Source organism: Parambassis ranga, chromosome 3 (genome assembly GCF_900634625.1).
Source record: "Parambassis ranga chromosome 3, fParRan2.1, whole genome shotgun sequence".
NCBI classification, from domain to species: Eukaryota; Metazoa; Chordata; class Actinopteri; family Ambassidae; genus Parambassis; species Parambassis ranga.
Genome location: NC_041024.1, coordinates 16,570,117 through 16,582,929, shown reverse-complemented (window position 1 = coordinate 16,582,929; position 12,813 = coordinate 16,570,117). Strand labels below are relative to the sequence as shown.

At 40.9% G+C, this 12,813-nt stretch overlaps 1 protein-coding gene across 1 annotated transcript; it reads left to right on the top strand.

The window, feature by feature from the left end:
• The first annotated feature begins 601 nt into the window (after window positions 1-601).
• On the top strand, window positions 602-12,340 carry mmp2 (matrix metallopeptidase 2). The gene is made up of 13 exons (XM_028401982.1): window positions 602-923; window positions 1,081-1,307; window positions 2,107-2,255; window positions 2,629-2,757; window positions 3,214-3,387; window positions 3,795-3,968; window positions 4,720-4,893; window positions 5,129-5,284; window positions 5,370-5,496; window positions 9,156-9,292; window positions 9,756-9,915; window positions 10,203-10,312; window positions 11,185-12,340. Exons 1-13 carry the CDS (start codon window positions 768-770, stop codon window positions 11,286-11,288), a joined length of 1,977 nt encoding a protein of 658 aa, XP_028257783.1. The 5' UTR covers window positions 602-767; the 3' UTR covers window positions 11,289-12,340.
• The last annotated feature ends 473 nt before the right edge of the window (window positions 12,341-12,813 follow it).

Here is a 12,813-nt window from a genome sequence, read left to right as displayed (position 1 = left end):
ATAACTCCTGGCCTGTCTGCAGCCGGGTGTCGCTGTGCTTCTCATCTGGAAAAGTTATGTTCTTAAATTGTGTTGAATTGACAGATTATACAGAAATCCGTGCAAAGAGATTTTTTTAATTTAAAAGTTTTGCAACAAAATGGCTGACTTTGGAACAATGCTGAGCCTGCAGGGTTAAATGGTTCCACAGATGGTGGATGAAAACAAAAAGCTTGGAAGCTGAAATAAACAGATGTGCAGGATACACCCACTTCTTGCAATGATAAAGTCAGCTGCAAACTGCGGGCATGACACGCACGACAATGACAATCAGTTTTGGGGTCACTTGCAGGACCAAAAATGACAAGATTTTTGTTTAAATGGCTCTGTCACCAGGTACAGAGCAGTGATACATATTAAGCCCTGTAGACTATTGTAAATACTGTAAAAATGAGACTATCGGAGTGTTAAAGTGCATCCTCTCCTGCATGTTATCTTTGGGCATTCAGAACTAACATCAATATTTAGAAAACTGCTGAAGTGTGACGAAATGCGCCAGCCCAAAGTTTGCTCCTCTTGCTCAACCTGGAGACTGCGCAGAAGGCGCAAAGGAAAAAAGTGCATGTGCAAGCATAACTCAGAAAGTTCATAGAGCCGAGGTGCAGGATGTCCCGTTAAGGAGGAAAAAAATCCTCCAGAGGAGCAGAGGCAACACAGGCGGACGGACTGAAAGGACTGCAACTCACAGCGGACGGCATTTACCACAGCTCAGATTTTAACCTGACAAAATGGGCTTTCCGACGATATTTAGCTGTCGTCGGATTGTTCTCAAAGTGTTTTTGGTTCAATTCATCGTGTTTCATGCAACAAACGCTCGACCTTCTCCTATTATAAGGTTTCCTGGAGACGACACAGCACCCAAAACAGACAAAGAAGTTGCCCTGGTAAGTTTGATGTTTGTTTTTTCACAAAATGGTTTCAGACAGCTGTGAAAGTTTTTATTTTCAGTCATATGTTTAGTTATTTTTCTGGCTAAAACTTTAACAAACATTTTAGTCGAGGAGTGTTAACGCGCTTACTATGTTTATATCTCTCATTTAGCACTATCTGAATAAATTTTATGGATGCCCACAAGACAGATGTAATCTCATGGTGCTCAAAGACACCCTGAAGAAAATGCAGAAGTTCTTCTCTCTGCAAGAAACTGGAGAGATTGATGCCAAAACTGTGGAGACCATGAAAAAGCCCCGCTGTGGCGTTCCAGATGTGGCCAATTACAACTTCTTCCACAGGAAACCCAAGTGGCAGAAGAACGACATCACTTACAGGTCAGAGCATTAACGTTTCTGGTGATTATTTTATGATGGCAGAGGGTGCCAATGAATTCTGACTGAGACCTGAAGTGCTTAAATTAAATATAATATATCAATAAAATGATATCATAGTGTTGGAGGAGTGAGGCCCCATTAAAAGTAATATCTGGGTCCAATAGTAGTCCTTTTAGATACATGCATGTATCACATCATAACATCATTACATGTTCGACTCCCTCCTGTCCATAAATCAAAGCATTCCAGATATTGGTAAATAACAACTGCCCCCGCCTGACCACCCCCCCCCTCTCTCAACCCACCCCACCCTCTCCTCAACCTCCAGTCCACCCCACCCCCATCCACACAGTTTGAAGTGCTTGCATCTTATGTCTTGCTAACACCAGCATTCCTACACAGTATGTGTCAGGTCCATGTTTTCATTGTGTTTGCAACAATGTGGGTCTAGTTTATTTATACCAGCGTTTTTTTGCGGCCTGATCATTCCAGCCGGTCTGCCTGTGTTTGTAAGAAGCACTGCAGGGCCAAAGACAATAGCAACTACAAGATCTCAGACTGTTTTCAGGAAAAGCGAGCCTTTAGGCAAGCATCAGAGTGGGTTTGTGGCTGAACATTGTTTCAGGAAGCACTTTCACAGATGACTCATGGATTGTTATTGGCTAGCTTTTTTTTCCATGATCTTAAGAACAACAAAGAGATCTAGTGATAACATGCACATAAAGAGCTGACTGTGCACATTATGTTGATGGAGTTTGTCTGATTTTATTTGTATTTGTTGTCTTTGTTTTATGTGTAGAATCCTGGGTTACTCTCTTGATCTGGATGAAGAAGTCATAAATGACGCTTTCTTCAGAGCTTTCAAAGTATGGAGTGATGTGACTCCACTCTCTTTCACTCGCATCATGGACGGAGAGGCTGACATCATGATTAATTTTGGCCGCAACGGTATGCCAAGTGCACAGAAGCTATATTTGATATAAAATACTGTGTTATATACTGTTATATAAGCCGCTGTTACAGTAACCTCACAGACTGACAGCTGGTATTATAGGAACACTTAAAAAACACAGTGGGAATCTGTGGTGCTAACACAGGTCAGTCCAGCTGAAATAAGCACTTATGTTTACTCACTGTGTCATGGAATCATTCTGTATAATCACAGCTGACCCTGTTGAGAAAACAAGCACAGAGGGACATAAACAAAAGGCTATGCAGAAGATGTGATGATGTTAAATATATTTGAATATATATTTTAAAGCTTTTAGAAAGGAGTCAATGTTTCAGATTGTTTTTTAAAATTGAGTGATGTCACCAACAGAGCATGGAGATGGCTACCCATTTGATGGCAAGGATGGCCTGTTGGCTCATGCCTTTGCCCCAGGGTCAGGAATTGGGGGAGACTCCCACTTTGATGATGATGAGCAGTGGACACTGGGGGAGGGCCAAGGTACAGTCATGGACAAATGTTACTTATAGAAAAACATGTATGGTGCAAAAGCTGCATTTCTTATTTTCATACAGCTGGTATTTGTACAAACAAATTACTTATTGTCTAAAAAAGTGGTCAGTTCAAAACAAATAAAAGAGACCACAATACTGTCAGTGAGATTATGTCAGTTATAATATAATTTGGCATTCAGATACGCTTTGTTTTGTTCCATTGTGTTAACTTTGTCTAAACTTTCTGGCACATATATGACAAACCGCAGCCATCTGGAAGATGAATAGAAAAGAGAAAATTGTGTGTGCACACATTGACCCAGATTTTAGTTTAGAACTCATTTAGATATTTATTTCCATGGTCTTATGGACAAAAAAAACATCTCGTTTATAGTTGCACTATTGTTTCATATTGTTAAAAAAAATAGCAGCATTATTGATTGATTGATTGATTTTTGTACAGTGGTGAAGGCGAAATACGGCAATGCTGATGGAGAGTTCTGTAAATTCCCCTTCCTGTTCATGGGCACCGAGTACAACAGCTGCACGTCTCAGGGCCGTGATGACGGCTTCCTGTGGTGCTCCACGACTTACAACTTTGATGATGATGGCAAATATGGCTTCTGTCCTCATGAATGTAAGTTTTTACACATTTTTGTCAACACACAGATTTTGGCAAAGAAAATTTCAAATTATTGCTATATTCAAAGCTGTTCTGCTGATATTGGAGAGGAAGAAAGTAGGTTGGAGAGAATGCCAGGAGAGCGCTGTTTTTTTGTTTGGAGTGGATTATGGAACATTTCATTTCCAAGTTACTGCCCCACTTTAAAACATGGGGCTTTGTCAAACATTTTGTTTGTCTGTGTTGTGTTGCTGTCCATGGTACTAACATGATCACATGCCCATTGTAACTAACTGCCAAAGTACACATGTACTAAGATGTTTTATAGGCTTGGAACAAGAGTCAGGCCTGTTTGTACTGGAGCTGTGTATTCTGTTAAAAGTCTCCTATAACACTACAACATGTTTGTTTTTGTTTTACAGTGCTATTCACTCTGGGTGGAAATGCAGAGGGAGCTCCATGTAAGTTCCCCTTCACCTTTCAGGGGGACAAGTATGACGGATGTACCACTCAGGGCAGGGATGATGGTTACCGTTGGTGTGCCACAACCGAGGATTATGACCGAGACACAACATATGGTTTCTGCCCAGAAACTGGTAAGTGGTGTAAATTTGCTGTCCTGTAAGGCCTGTTACATATCTGCTGAAAGATCAGCAGTTATGCATTAGGTAAAATCCTGTTGTAATTCTTTGTCATACAGACTGACAGACAGATTATGTTGGTGCAAGGCCTTCAGTTTGCATTTATGCTTGCGTAACTGAACACTACTGGTTGTGTTTATTTTGATGTGCAGTGTATGGTGCTCTGCCATGTGTTGGTCTGCAGGAATTCCCCAGCTGGGGTTTTTGGTCTTGCTTGTGGTCAGCTGAATGGCTGTGAAAGTATTTTAATGTGCAGTGGCAGAGCTTATTTTCCATTCTGTCAGACTAGGACTGTTTTTTTAGGGCTGAGGTAGTGAGATAGAGAGAGAGAGGTACAACCACGGGGGCTTTCATCTGGTTTTATTTGATTCGGAGTGTAGCTTTACTTCAGAGACATTTGTGAGAGCTTGTGCTGAATAAGAAATGATTAAAAAAAACAGCACAAAACCAATCTTGCCAGATTGAAAATGATCTCTCTTTGAAAGAAAATCAATTTGGGCGGGAGCTTTTTGGTTTTGTGCCTAGTGGATTAGTTATTGATGTTATGTGTCTTGTGCCAGTTGCTTCCATGGTGCTCTTTTCAACATCATCTGCGCTCGTTTCACAACAACACAGTTAAATCCAAACTTTAACGTTAAACATGTGACTATAAATCATAATGAAGTAACCATCGTTACATGACATGTTATTTTGTTGCTATCTCCAGCAATGTCAACAGTGGGAGGAAATGCAGAGGGAAGCCCTTGTGTCTTTCCTTTCACCTTCCTCGGAGACACCTATGACTCCTGCACCTCCTCTGGACGCAGCGACGGCAAGATGTGGTGCGCTAGCACCAAGAGTTACGATGATGACCGCAAATGGGGTTTCTGTCCTGACCAAGGTATGAAGGCTCTGACACTGCAGTTGATACTTGTGGACAGTATGTCTTACTGTAGTTCTTGTGAACTGGCCACAAACAACACAATGAGTCATGTATTTATTTTAATTACATGCTCAGTCATAGCCAGCAGGATGCTAGAGCAAAGGTCAGATGGTCAGGTTGAGGGAAATCACAGACAAGTAGCTGTGGCCTTATATACAAGTGAAGCACATTGTTTACCCTGACTTGTTTCTAGGTTACAGCTTGTTCCTGGTGGCAGCCCATGAGTTTGGTCATGCTCTTGGTTTGGAGCACTCTCAGGACCCCGGAGCACTGATGGCCCCTATTTACACTTTTACCAAAGACTTCAGACTTTCTAATGATGACATTAAGGGCATCCAGGAGCTCTATGGTAGGCAGAAACGCAATTTGTGACCTGATACTAAGTTCATTACTGAGAGTGTATGATTTAACTATTGTGATAAAACCTACAACAGGTGTGCCGACAGACAAGCCTATGCCTCCAACCCAGGGTCCTGTCACTCCAATGGACATCTGTAAAGAGCCAGTTATATTTGATGCTGTAGCACAGATCCGAGGAGAAACCTTCTTCTTCAAAGACAGGTAATCATTTCTCAATAGAGAGTGCATATTCCAGGTCGAGACCAAATGTGAGGGTAGCAGCAAATGATCCATTAAAAATCTGTTTCCACTAGTTCTCTGAGTCACAACTGTGATGAGAAGGCTGTGTCTGACCCCCCACTCAAACTGCCAAAATCTGGTTGAATTTCCTGCCTGTAATCTACAGGAATAGTGACAAACAAAAACCAATGACATATTTCTGCTCTTAACCATCTCATGTAGATGAAGATTCAGTCTGAATTTGTAATCGTCTCACCGCAAACAATGAGTAGTTTAATATGAGCGCTCTTGTCATTATTGTTTGTCACATTGTGGACCACTCAGGGATTGTGGTTGTTTCATAATGTGACAATTAGTAAGCGTTGACAACAAACTGCTTTTGTAATCATACAGTGACTACCAAAACAGTCATCACTCCTAATCACAGTCTGCAGTCCTCTCCTTCACCGGCGCCACTGAATCCATAGTCTTGTAACCTTCGTGTGTGTCTACTGGCTGACCTCGTGTGGGAGAGGAGCTTTCAAAAAGTGGTTGGGTTCAAACAATCTTTGTGAGTCAGTGTATTTTCCTTCAGGAAGGTGAATGTTTTTCATCACAACAGCTGAAGTTTGTTACAGACAAACCAGCATTCACGATGACAACAATATGGTAGAAAAGGAGGCAGATGAAAAGCACAAACAACATTCTGTATCTGTCAACTAAAAAATTGACTTGGAGCTCTGTATCTGTCTCAGACATTTTTTTGGAAATAGGTCCAAAACAAACAGTCTAGCAGACCTCCGTGTTAAAGAATCTAGTCTTTTATTTAGCTTGGTTTTTCCTCACTCGAAACCTTGAGTGAGAAAGTGGGAGAAACAAGCTACAGTTTTGCTCACAAATCCTGCTTTAATGATCAACGGAGCAGCACAGGAACTGCCAGAGTGCTCTGCAGACCATGAAAACTTTGGCTCAGCTGTTGGAAATCAAGCTGAGCTGAAACTTAATTCTTTTTGAAGGTTTAGCAGGCTAAAGATTCAGACGGTAGGAAGAGCGAATATCACCAACTCTGCTGTTCACTGATCATTAGACATACATATTGAATCAGTAGACCTGGTGATCAGTGCATTTCTATATGTGAACTATGGGTTATTTCTGCCAGGAATTACTTTAACAGATTTTCAAACTATAATCCTGTGTAATGGTATTCAACTCATGAGGAGGGGCACATGTTATGTTATGTACAGCAGCTTTGTGAACTCCTATATGCAACCACACAAGGTGTTGCAATATGCTTTGGGAAAATACACCCTACTACCAAAAAGTTGAGAACTGGTGTAGAGGTGAAGGAGAGAAAATGAGGACAGAGGTCTCAAGGTGTCCCAGTGAACATACAGTACAGCATTTCTCACCAAAGTCTGAGATTAGTGAAGTTTCAGTCCTGTTGATCTGACTTAATGAGTTGCCTGAAGGCCATGTCAGCTTTGGGTGCCGCAGAGCTCTGCTAGAAGCCAAATTTTATAGGTTCACACAATGAGCACTGCCCTCTGGGGCTCTGGGGTTAAAGCTAACTTCAGTCTCCAATTGTACAAATTGAATCTTTCTTTCTGCTGGCTCAGCATATTTATGTTGTCAGACAAATCTCGACATGATGCAATGAGTAATGCTTGCAGCACTCCCTGAGCTCAGCATTAAAGTGTGTCTGTCTGTCTGTCTGTCTGGAGGCTTAAGGGGAAGGCAATTATAAAGTTTGTCTTACAGAAACAGTTTGGCCAAACTACTGATTTCATCTGTAGCAAGTATCTATGCTCATGCACTTGCATCGAAGGCTGCATCGAGGCTGTTTGGAATATATAGCAATTCCAATTTGCGTGGATTTGACAACACCAGTGGTTTCCATTGTAACAACAGATTAATACTATATGTGCAGCCATTTCACTTGTCAAAGTGTAGCAAAGAGACTGTGTCTACTTACAGCTCAGCCAAACTAACTCTGGATATTCTGTCAAAGACATCAGAGAAAAATACTAGGAATGCACTGATCCAATGTTAATATCGTATGTCTTCCCAATATTATTGGCTAAATAGCTAGATCGAGTGTCAGAGAATGTTCCGATTCACTGGGCCAATCAATTTACTTCACTTCTATGTTGGCAACGCACGCTCACATGTATTTGATTAACAATCTTGATAAAGGTTTATTGCAGTGAAAAACATTAGTTTCAGTACACATCACAACTTGAAGTAGACTTTAGTAGACACTTCTAGTTATATCTGCAGCTCTTTATTGCCGCAGTGACTGTATAACAACACACATAAACAACAAAATATATCAAATGCCAATGAGTCCTTTAACGCCAAATGTGTTCAAGACGGAGGTAAGCTAGATAGTGGGCCTCGTTTCAGGATTTTGACTAGGGACCCTGGGTCGTGTCCTGTGCAGCGAATATTAATCTTTCCTTACTGATACAGTTTGGTTAGGTTTACATGTCAATATGACTTAGCAAGGCCAAGGAAACCATCATGGTTTGGATTAAAACTGAAAAAGCTTTCACCAAACCTACAATTATTAAAGGTAGGGTAGGAGATTTTGAAAACTCAGTGAGAGTCAGCCAGATTTTGAAAGTAAACACATGCCCCTTTCTCTCGGAGCTCACCCCGAAGCCACGCCTCCCAACCAGTCTGTGACTTCGGCCATCATGCACGTACCTCTCTGATGCGTGCAGAGCGTGACAACCAGCCAACTCTATGTGCAGGGGCGCCTCGCAGGCTTGGCTGATGTTTTTAGCGTTTTATAGCTTCCACAGATGATTAATATTCTTCGTTTTAAAGCGAAACTGCCGAACTAATTGGTTGCTATCGGATTGTAAAGAGAAGTAACACTAATTTAACAAAAAGTGCATCAGAATGAAATCTCCTATCCTACCTTTAATTCATACTATACAAATATAGCAAAGACATATATCTCTAGAAACCTGTTCTGTGGAATATGTCCTCTTCATCACCTCCAAGGCAGATATTGTTTTTGCCTTTTTATTGAATATACAGGAAGAAATGACAGAGGGAGAAAAGGATGTAATTAAAGCTTTGATGCAGACTGGGAACGCTCTGGATATTGTTGGTGCATGACATGAACTCAGCAAAGTGATCCACTAGAACACTGCTAACATAATAAAATCCATAGATGGTTAGTTCAGACTGGAATATGTCTCATCTTTCATTTTGACAAATTGGGCGTGTGTTGTGTATGTACACTATTCTTGGTTGTTAGTAAAGTTTAACTTTCATCATCACTTTATCATTGTGACAGTTCATCTTTGCTATTGGCAGATCTTTTTCTTCTACAAAATAGGTCAGTGGAAAAGAGTTTGGGAAGCTGCTGTTGTTGTGCAGCTGTGTGTTGGAAATCCGGGCAAGATGGGTCTTGTTCCGCTGGCGTCTGAAGCCTTAGTCCTAACGAGAACCAGATGCTCATGAATCAGGCCATTGTGGCTGGCTCGGCCAGTGAAGCACTTGCACTAAACCCCCATCACACACACACACACTGAGTCTCTATCCCCTCAGCTCCTCATGAACCCTCTCTGTTCCTCCTTCACTCTCACTCTTATTACATCCCAAGCTCATCTACCTCACCTTCGCTCACACACTCATTCTCTCTCTGCCAGGTTCCTGTTCAGGTCAGTCAACTTCAGAAGCAAGCCTAACGGCCCGATGCTTGTGGCCACCTACTGGCCTGACCTGCCTTCCAAGATAGATGCTGCCTATGAAAATCCAGTGGAGGAAAAAACAGTCTTCTTTGCAGGTACATAAAGAACACAAGCTCTTAATTTGAATATTGACATGTTATAGCTGCATTTCTGTTGTAACCAGAGAGACAAATCCACTTCCAGTATTTAATAAAGAGGAGGCTTCTCTTTACCCTTGGGGGCCTTTCCCTGAATGATCAGCCATTTCTGCGTATTGAAACATTAGAAGAAGCAGGAATGTTGGCACAGGACTCCTGTGTGTGTTGTGCACTCTGGGGATATTCCACCATAGTTATTAGTGGTTTATGATACAAGCTCTGCATTTCACTTATATGACAACTTTTCTGAGAATGGATGAGATTACATAATATATATGTCAGCTTTAAAGACATTAAATAAGGCTTGGTGATGATCTCACTGTGCGGTAATAGATTTGAAACAGCCCTGTCTCACTTACCATAAATATGAAATATGTTTCCAGTGTCATTTTAGCCATTTTTTCTTTCCTCTCCCTGCCAGGCAACGAGGTGTGGATCTACAAAGCCGATGAGTTGGAGAAAGGCTACCCCAAGAAACTCTCTAGCTTTGAACTCCCCACTGATCTGCAACAAATTGATGCTGCCTTCAGCTTCAGGAAGAACAGGAAGACATACCTGTTTGCAGGGGACCAATTCTGGAGGTAAGGGGGGAGTGAAGTGAATGCAGCATTTCGTGTGCCTGTTATGTGGATAATTCTAGATTGTGCAGTTGATGTCATCGCTGCTCACTGTGCTGCATCTGGATCGAGTTAGTGTTTGGTGTGAGATAAACTGCACTGTAAAGCACAACAGCCCTGTTACTCTTTACACAACCTGGGGATTTACTGTTGGTAGCTGCTTTATTTCCATGGAACAGTGTAAGAGTGTGTTTCTGTGTGTGAGGCACATTTTAAGCAGCACTTAAAGGATGCATTCTCATGACATACAGGTATGATGAACAAAACAAGAGAATGGACCCTGGATTCCCCAAGCTTATTGCAGATTCATGGAATGGCATCCCAGATAACATCGACTCTGCCTTCAGTCTTAATGGCATTGGTGAGAATTTTTCCTTTAATCTGATTTATTTATTAAGTGGAGTTGATCTGTATGATTTTAAAATCACAATATTTAAAGTGCGGATGACCTTAGTGGTCTGGCTAACCAGGTGGGTGCTGTATTAGGAACTTTTTTTTTGCTTTAATTATACTGCTGTTTTTGTGAGTGCTAGTTTACTGTCTGCAGGCTTACATTCCTTCTGGTAAGACTGCAGGGAAATCCAGTCAGCTCTATCAGTGTGTCTGGCACTGTGCCTCCACCAGTAAAACTCCTCATATGCCAGAACCCATATGACGCCATCCAGTTTAGAGGGTCTGACTGCTCAAAGAATGTTGGGAAGTTAAGACAGTCCAAAGGGAGTAGTTTTGAAGTTAGGGAGTGAGTTCGTACCTATCTGCTCACAGAAGACAGTGGGAGAGAAAGAGCTGTATCAAATGTTCAGAATGACACAGGGAGTCGGTCAGTGTCAGCTAAGTATTCCTGAGGTTAGAGGGGTTTATGCAGATTTTTTGCCTATGGTAGGCAACCAGGGATTTTCCACTACTGCCCTCCTAAACATACATACAGCACTGTAAGCATCGCACAGTCCCTTCCCCACAAGCTGCACAAACATATTTATAAAAGCAAGTCTGTGCCCCTCTACAGAGGTGCGTCTGTATGCTTCCTGATTAGCATAATTCAGAAAGAGGAAGGCTTGACTTGACTTCAGCAGACCTTGATTGGGTATTTTAATCCCTGACAGCTTGATTGAAACTGATTACACAGTTTGTGTGCCTTTCTAAAATCTTGAATATTTGCATGGGGATTTCTGCTGTAAAATGCAAATGCTAAACTCAGTCAATATTCTAACACATATATTATGTCTTTAACAGATTACAGCTACTTCTTCAAAGGGAACCACTATTTTAAACTAGAAGACAGCAGCTTGAAGATTGTCAAGTTGGGTGAAATCACAAAGGACTGGCTCGGCTGTTGAACATTTCCAAAATGTCTCACAGCTGGCTAATTCCTGCAATGATGGCCTTGTATTGTGGGGTCATCAATGTAATATTATCGCACACAACTTGAGGTCGCCGCAGTGCACATTGTTGTAAGTTTTTTGTCCCTGCAACTCTGCACGCTTCTTTGGAAAACACGCCCTCCTCCCTGTATAACTAGTCAGACAGGCCCCTCGGGACTTTCTACACCGGCTGAACATACACAGCTGGATATTTGCTTTATTTCTGTGATGTGGTGACTTTTTATTTGTTACGCTGATGCAGATGTATTACTATATCTAGCCCCTGTTTTATTGTTTTGTAGATTTTTTTTTAAAAGTCAGACATCAGGTATGTCCACACTGCATTCACGCAGTGCTATACTGTGCTGTGACATATTGCCTTTTATGCAAATTTAATTCTTTAAGGCGATTTTTTTCTTCATGTGAGGGTTTTAATGTTGGTTTAGAATGGTTTCTGTGTCCAGTGTATAAGTGCAGTTTCAGTGTATCAAATGTATCCATTTTAATTTTTCTCATTTTTGTGCAATACATTTGAAAAAAAATGAATTTGCACAATGTGACCGAAAGTGGTGCTTTTAGAGATGCTTTTTGCATATAGTCCTTTACATATATTTTATACTCTATGTAACTATGTCTGATGGGACTACTTAGTATCCTCTGGATGTCAGAAAGTAGTGTACGCTGGCACACTATATTCATTATTTGGTTAGCACTTTGTATAGAAGTATACAACGGAACTGCACAACATGGAGACCAAATTATTGCCATGGCAACACCATGTTGTCCTTCCCTTTATTAATGGTACAGAAAGATTTATGGCACAGGTTGCCTCTAGAGGCTGTATAGGTGTGATGCATGATGGAATCATGACAAGAGTACCACAATAGTATTGTTTAATGATCTTTTTTGTATTATTGTTTCTTTCATGTGTTTTAACAATATAGTCATTTTGTCATGTTGGTTTTTTTAATGCTTTTAATGCACTTTGTTACTGTCATCAATAAAGATGGTCAATATTAGGAACTCTTTATATTTGTAAAAAAAAATATTTGGGTAAGAAAGTTGAGTGCCTTCACCATGAAGCTTTTACCCTTCAGCTAATACCAAACCAGACAAACTTAGGAACACTTGTAACACCACATTTTAAAAACATACTTGCAACTAAAGGATCTGAATATTAAGAAAAATCATTTTATAATTAAATTACAGTATTTATAAAAACTGGCAAAGGTACCCTTGCCAGTGTTAATATTTTATGGCTGGTGTATCTTTAAACAAATTTTAAGGTTGTACCTGGCTGTTGGTTGCAGCTTATTTACATTTCGCTTTACATATCTCTGTGGTGTGAACTCGCTCGGACTAGTGGATTCGTGTGAAAAATCAGAATATGCAAAGCAGTAGGTTTAAAATACATGTGGTAGTGTTGAATGCACCTTCCTTCTGAAACGCAGTGAAACTGACTTCTCAGAAACAGTGCTCTCTTCCCACCCTTTCTAAACAG

Coding starts and splice junctions, on each gene's coding strand:
- mmp2 (XM_028401982.1), top strand. CDS start 768: ATGGGCTTTCCGACGATATTTAGCTGTCGTCGGATTGTTCTCAAAGTG. Junction 1,308..2,106: donor AAGAACGACATCACTTACAG/GTCAGAGCATTA, acceptor TTTTATGTGTAG/AATCCTGGGTTACTCTCTTG. Junction 2,758..3,213: donor GACACTGGGGGAGGGCCAAG/GTACAGTCATGG, acceptor ATTTTTGTACAG/TGGTGAAGGCGAAATACGGC.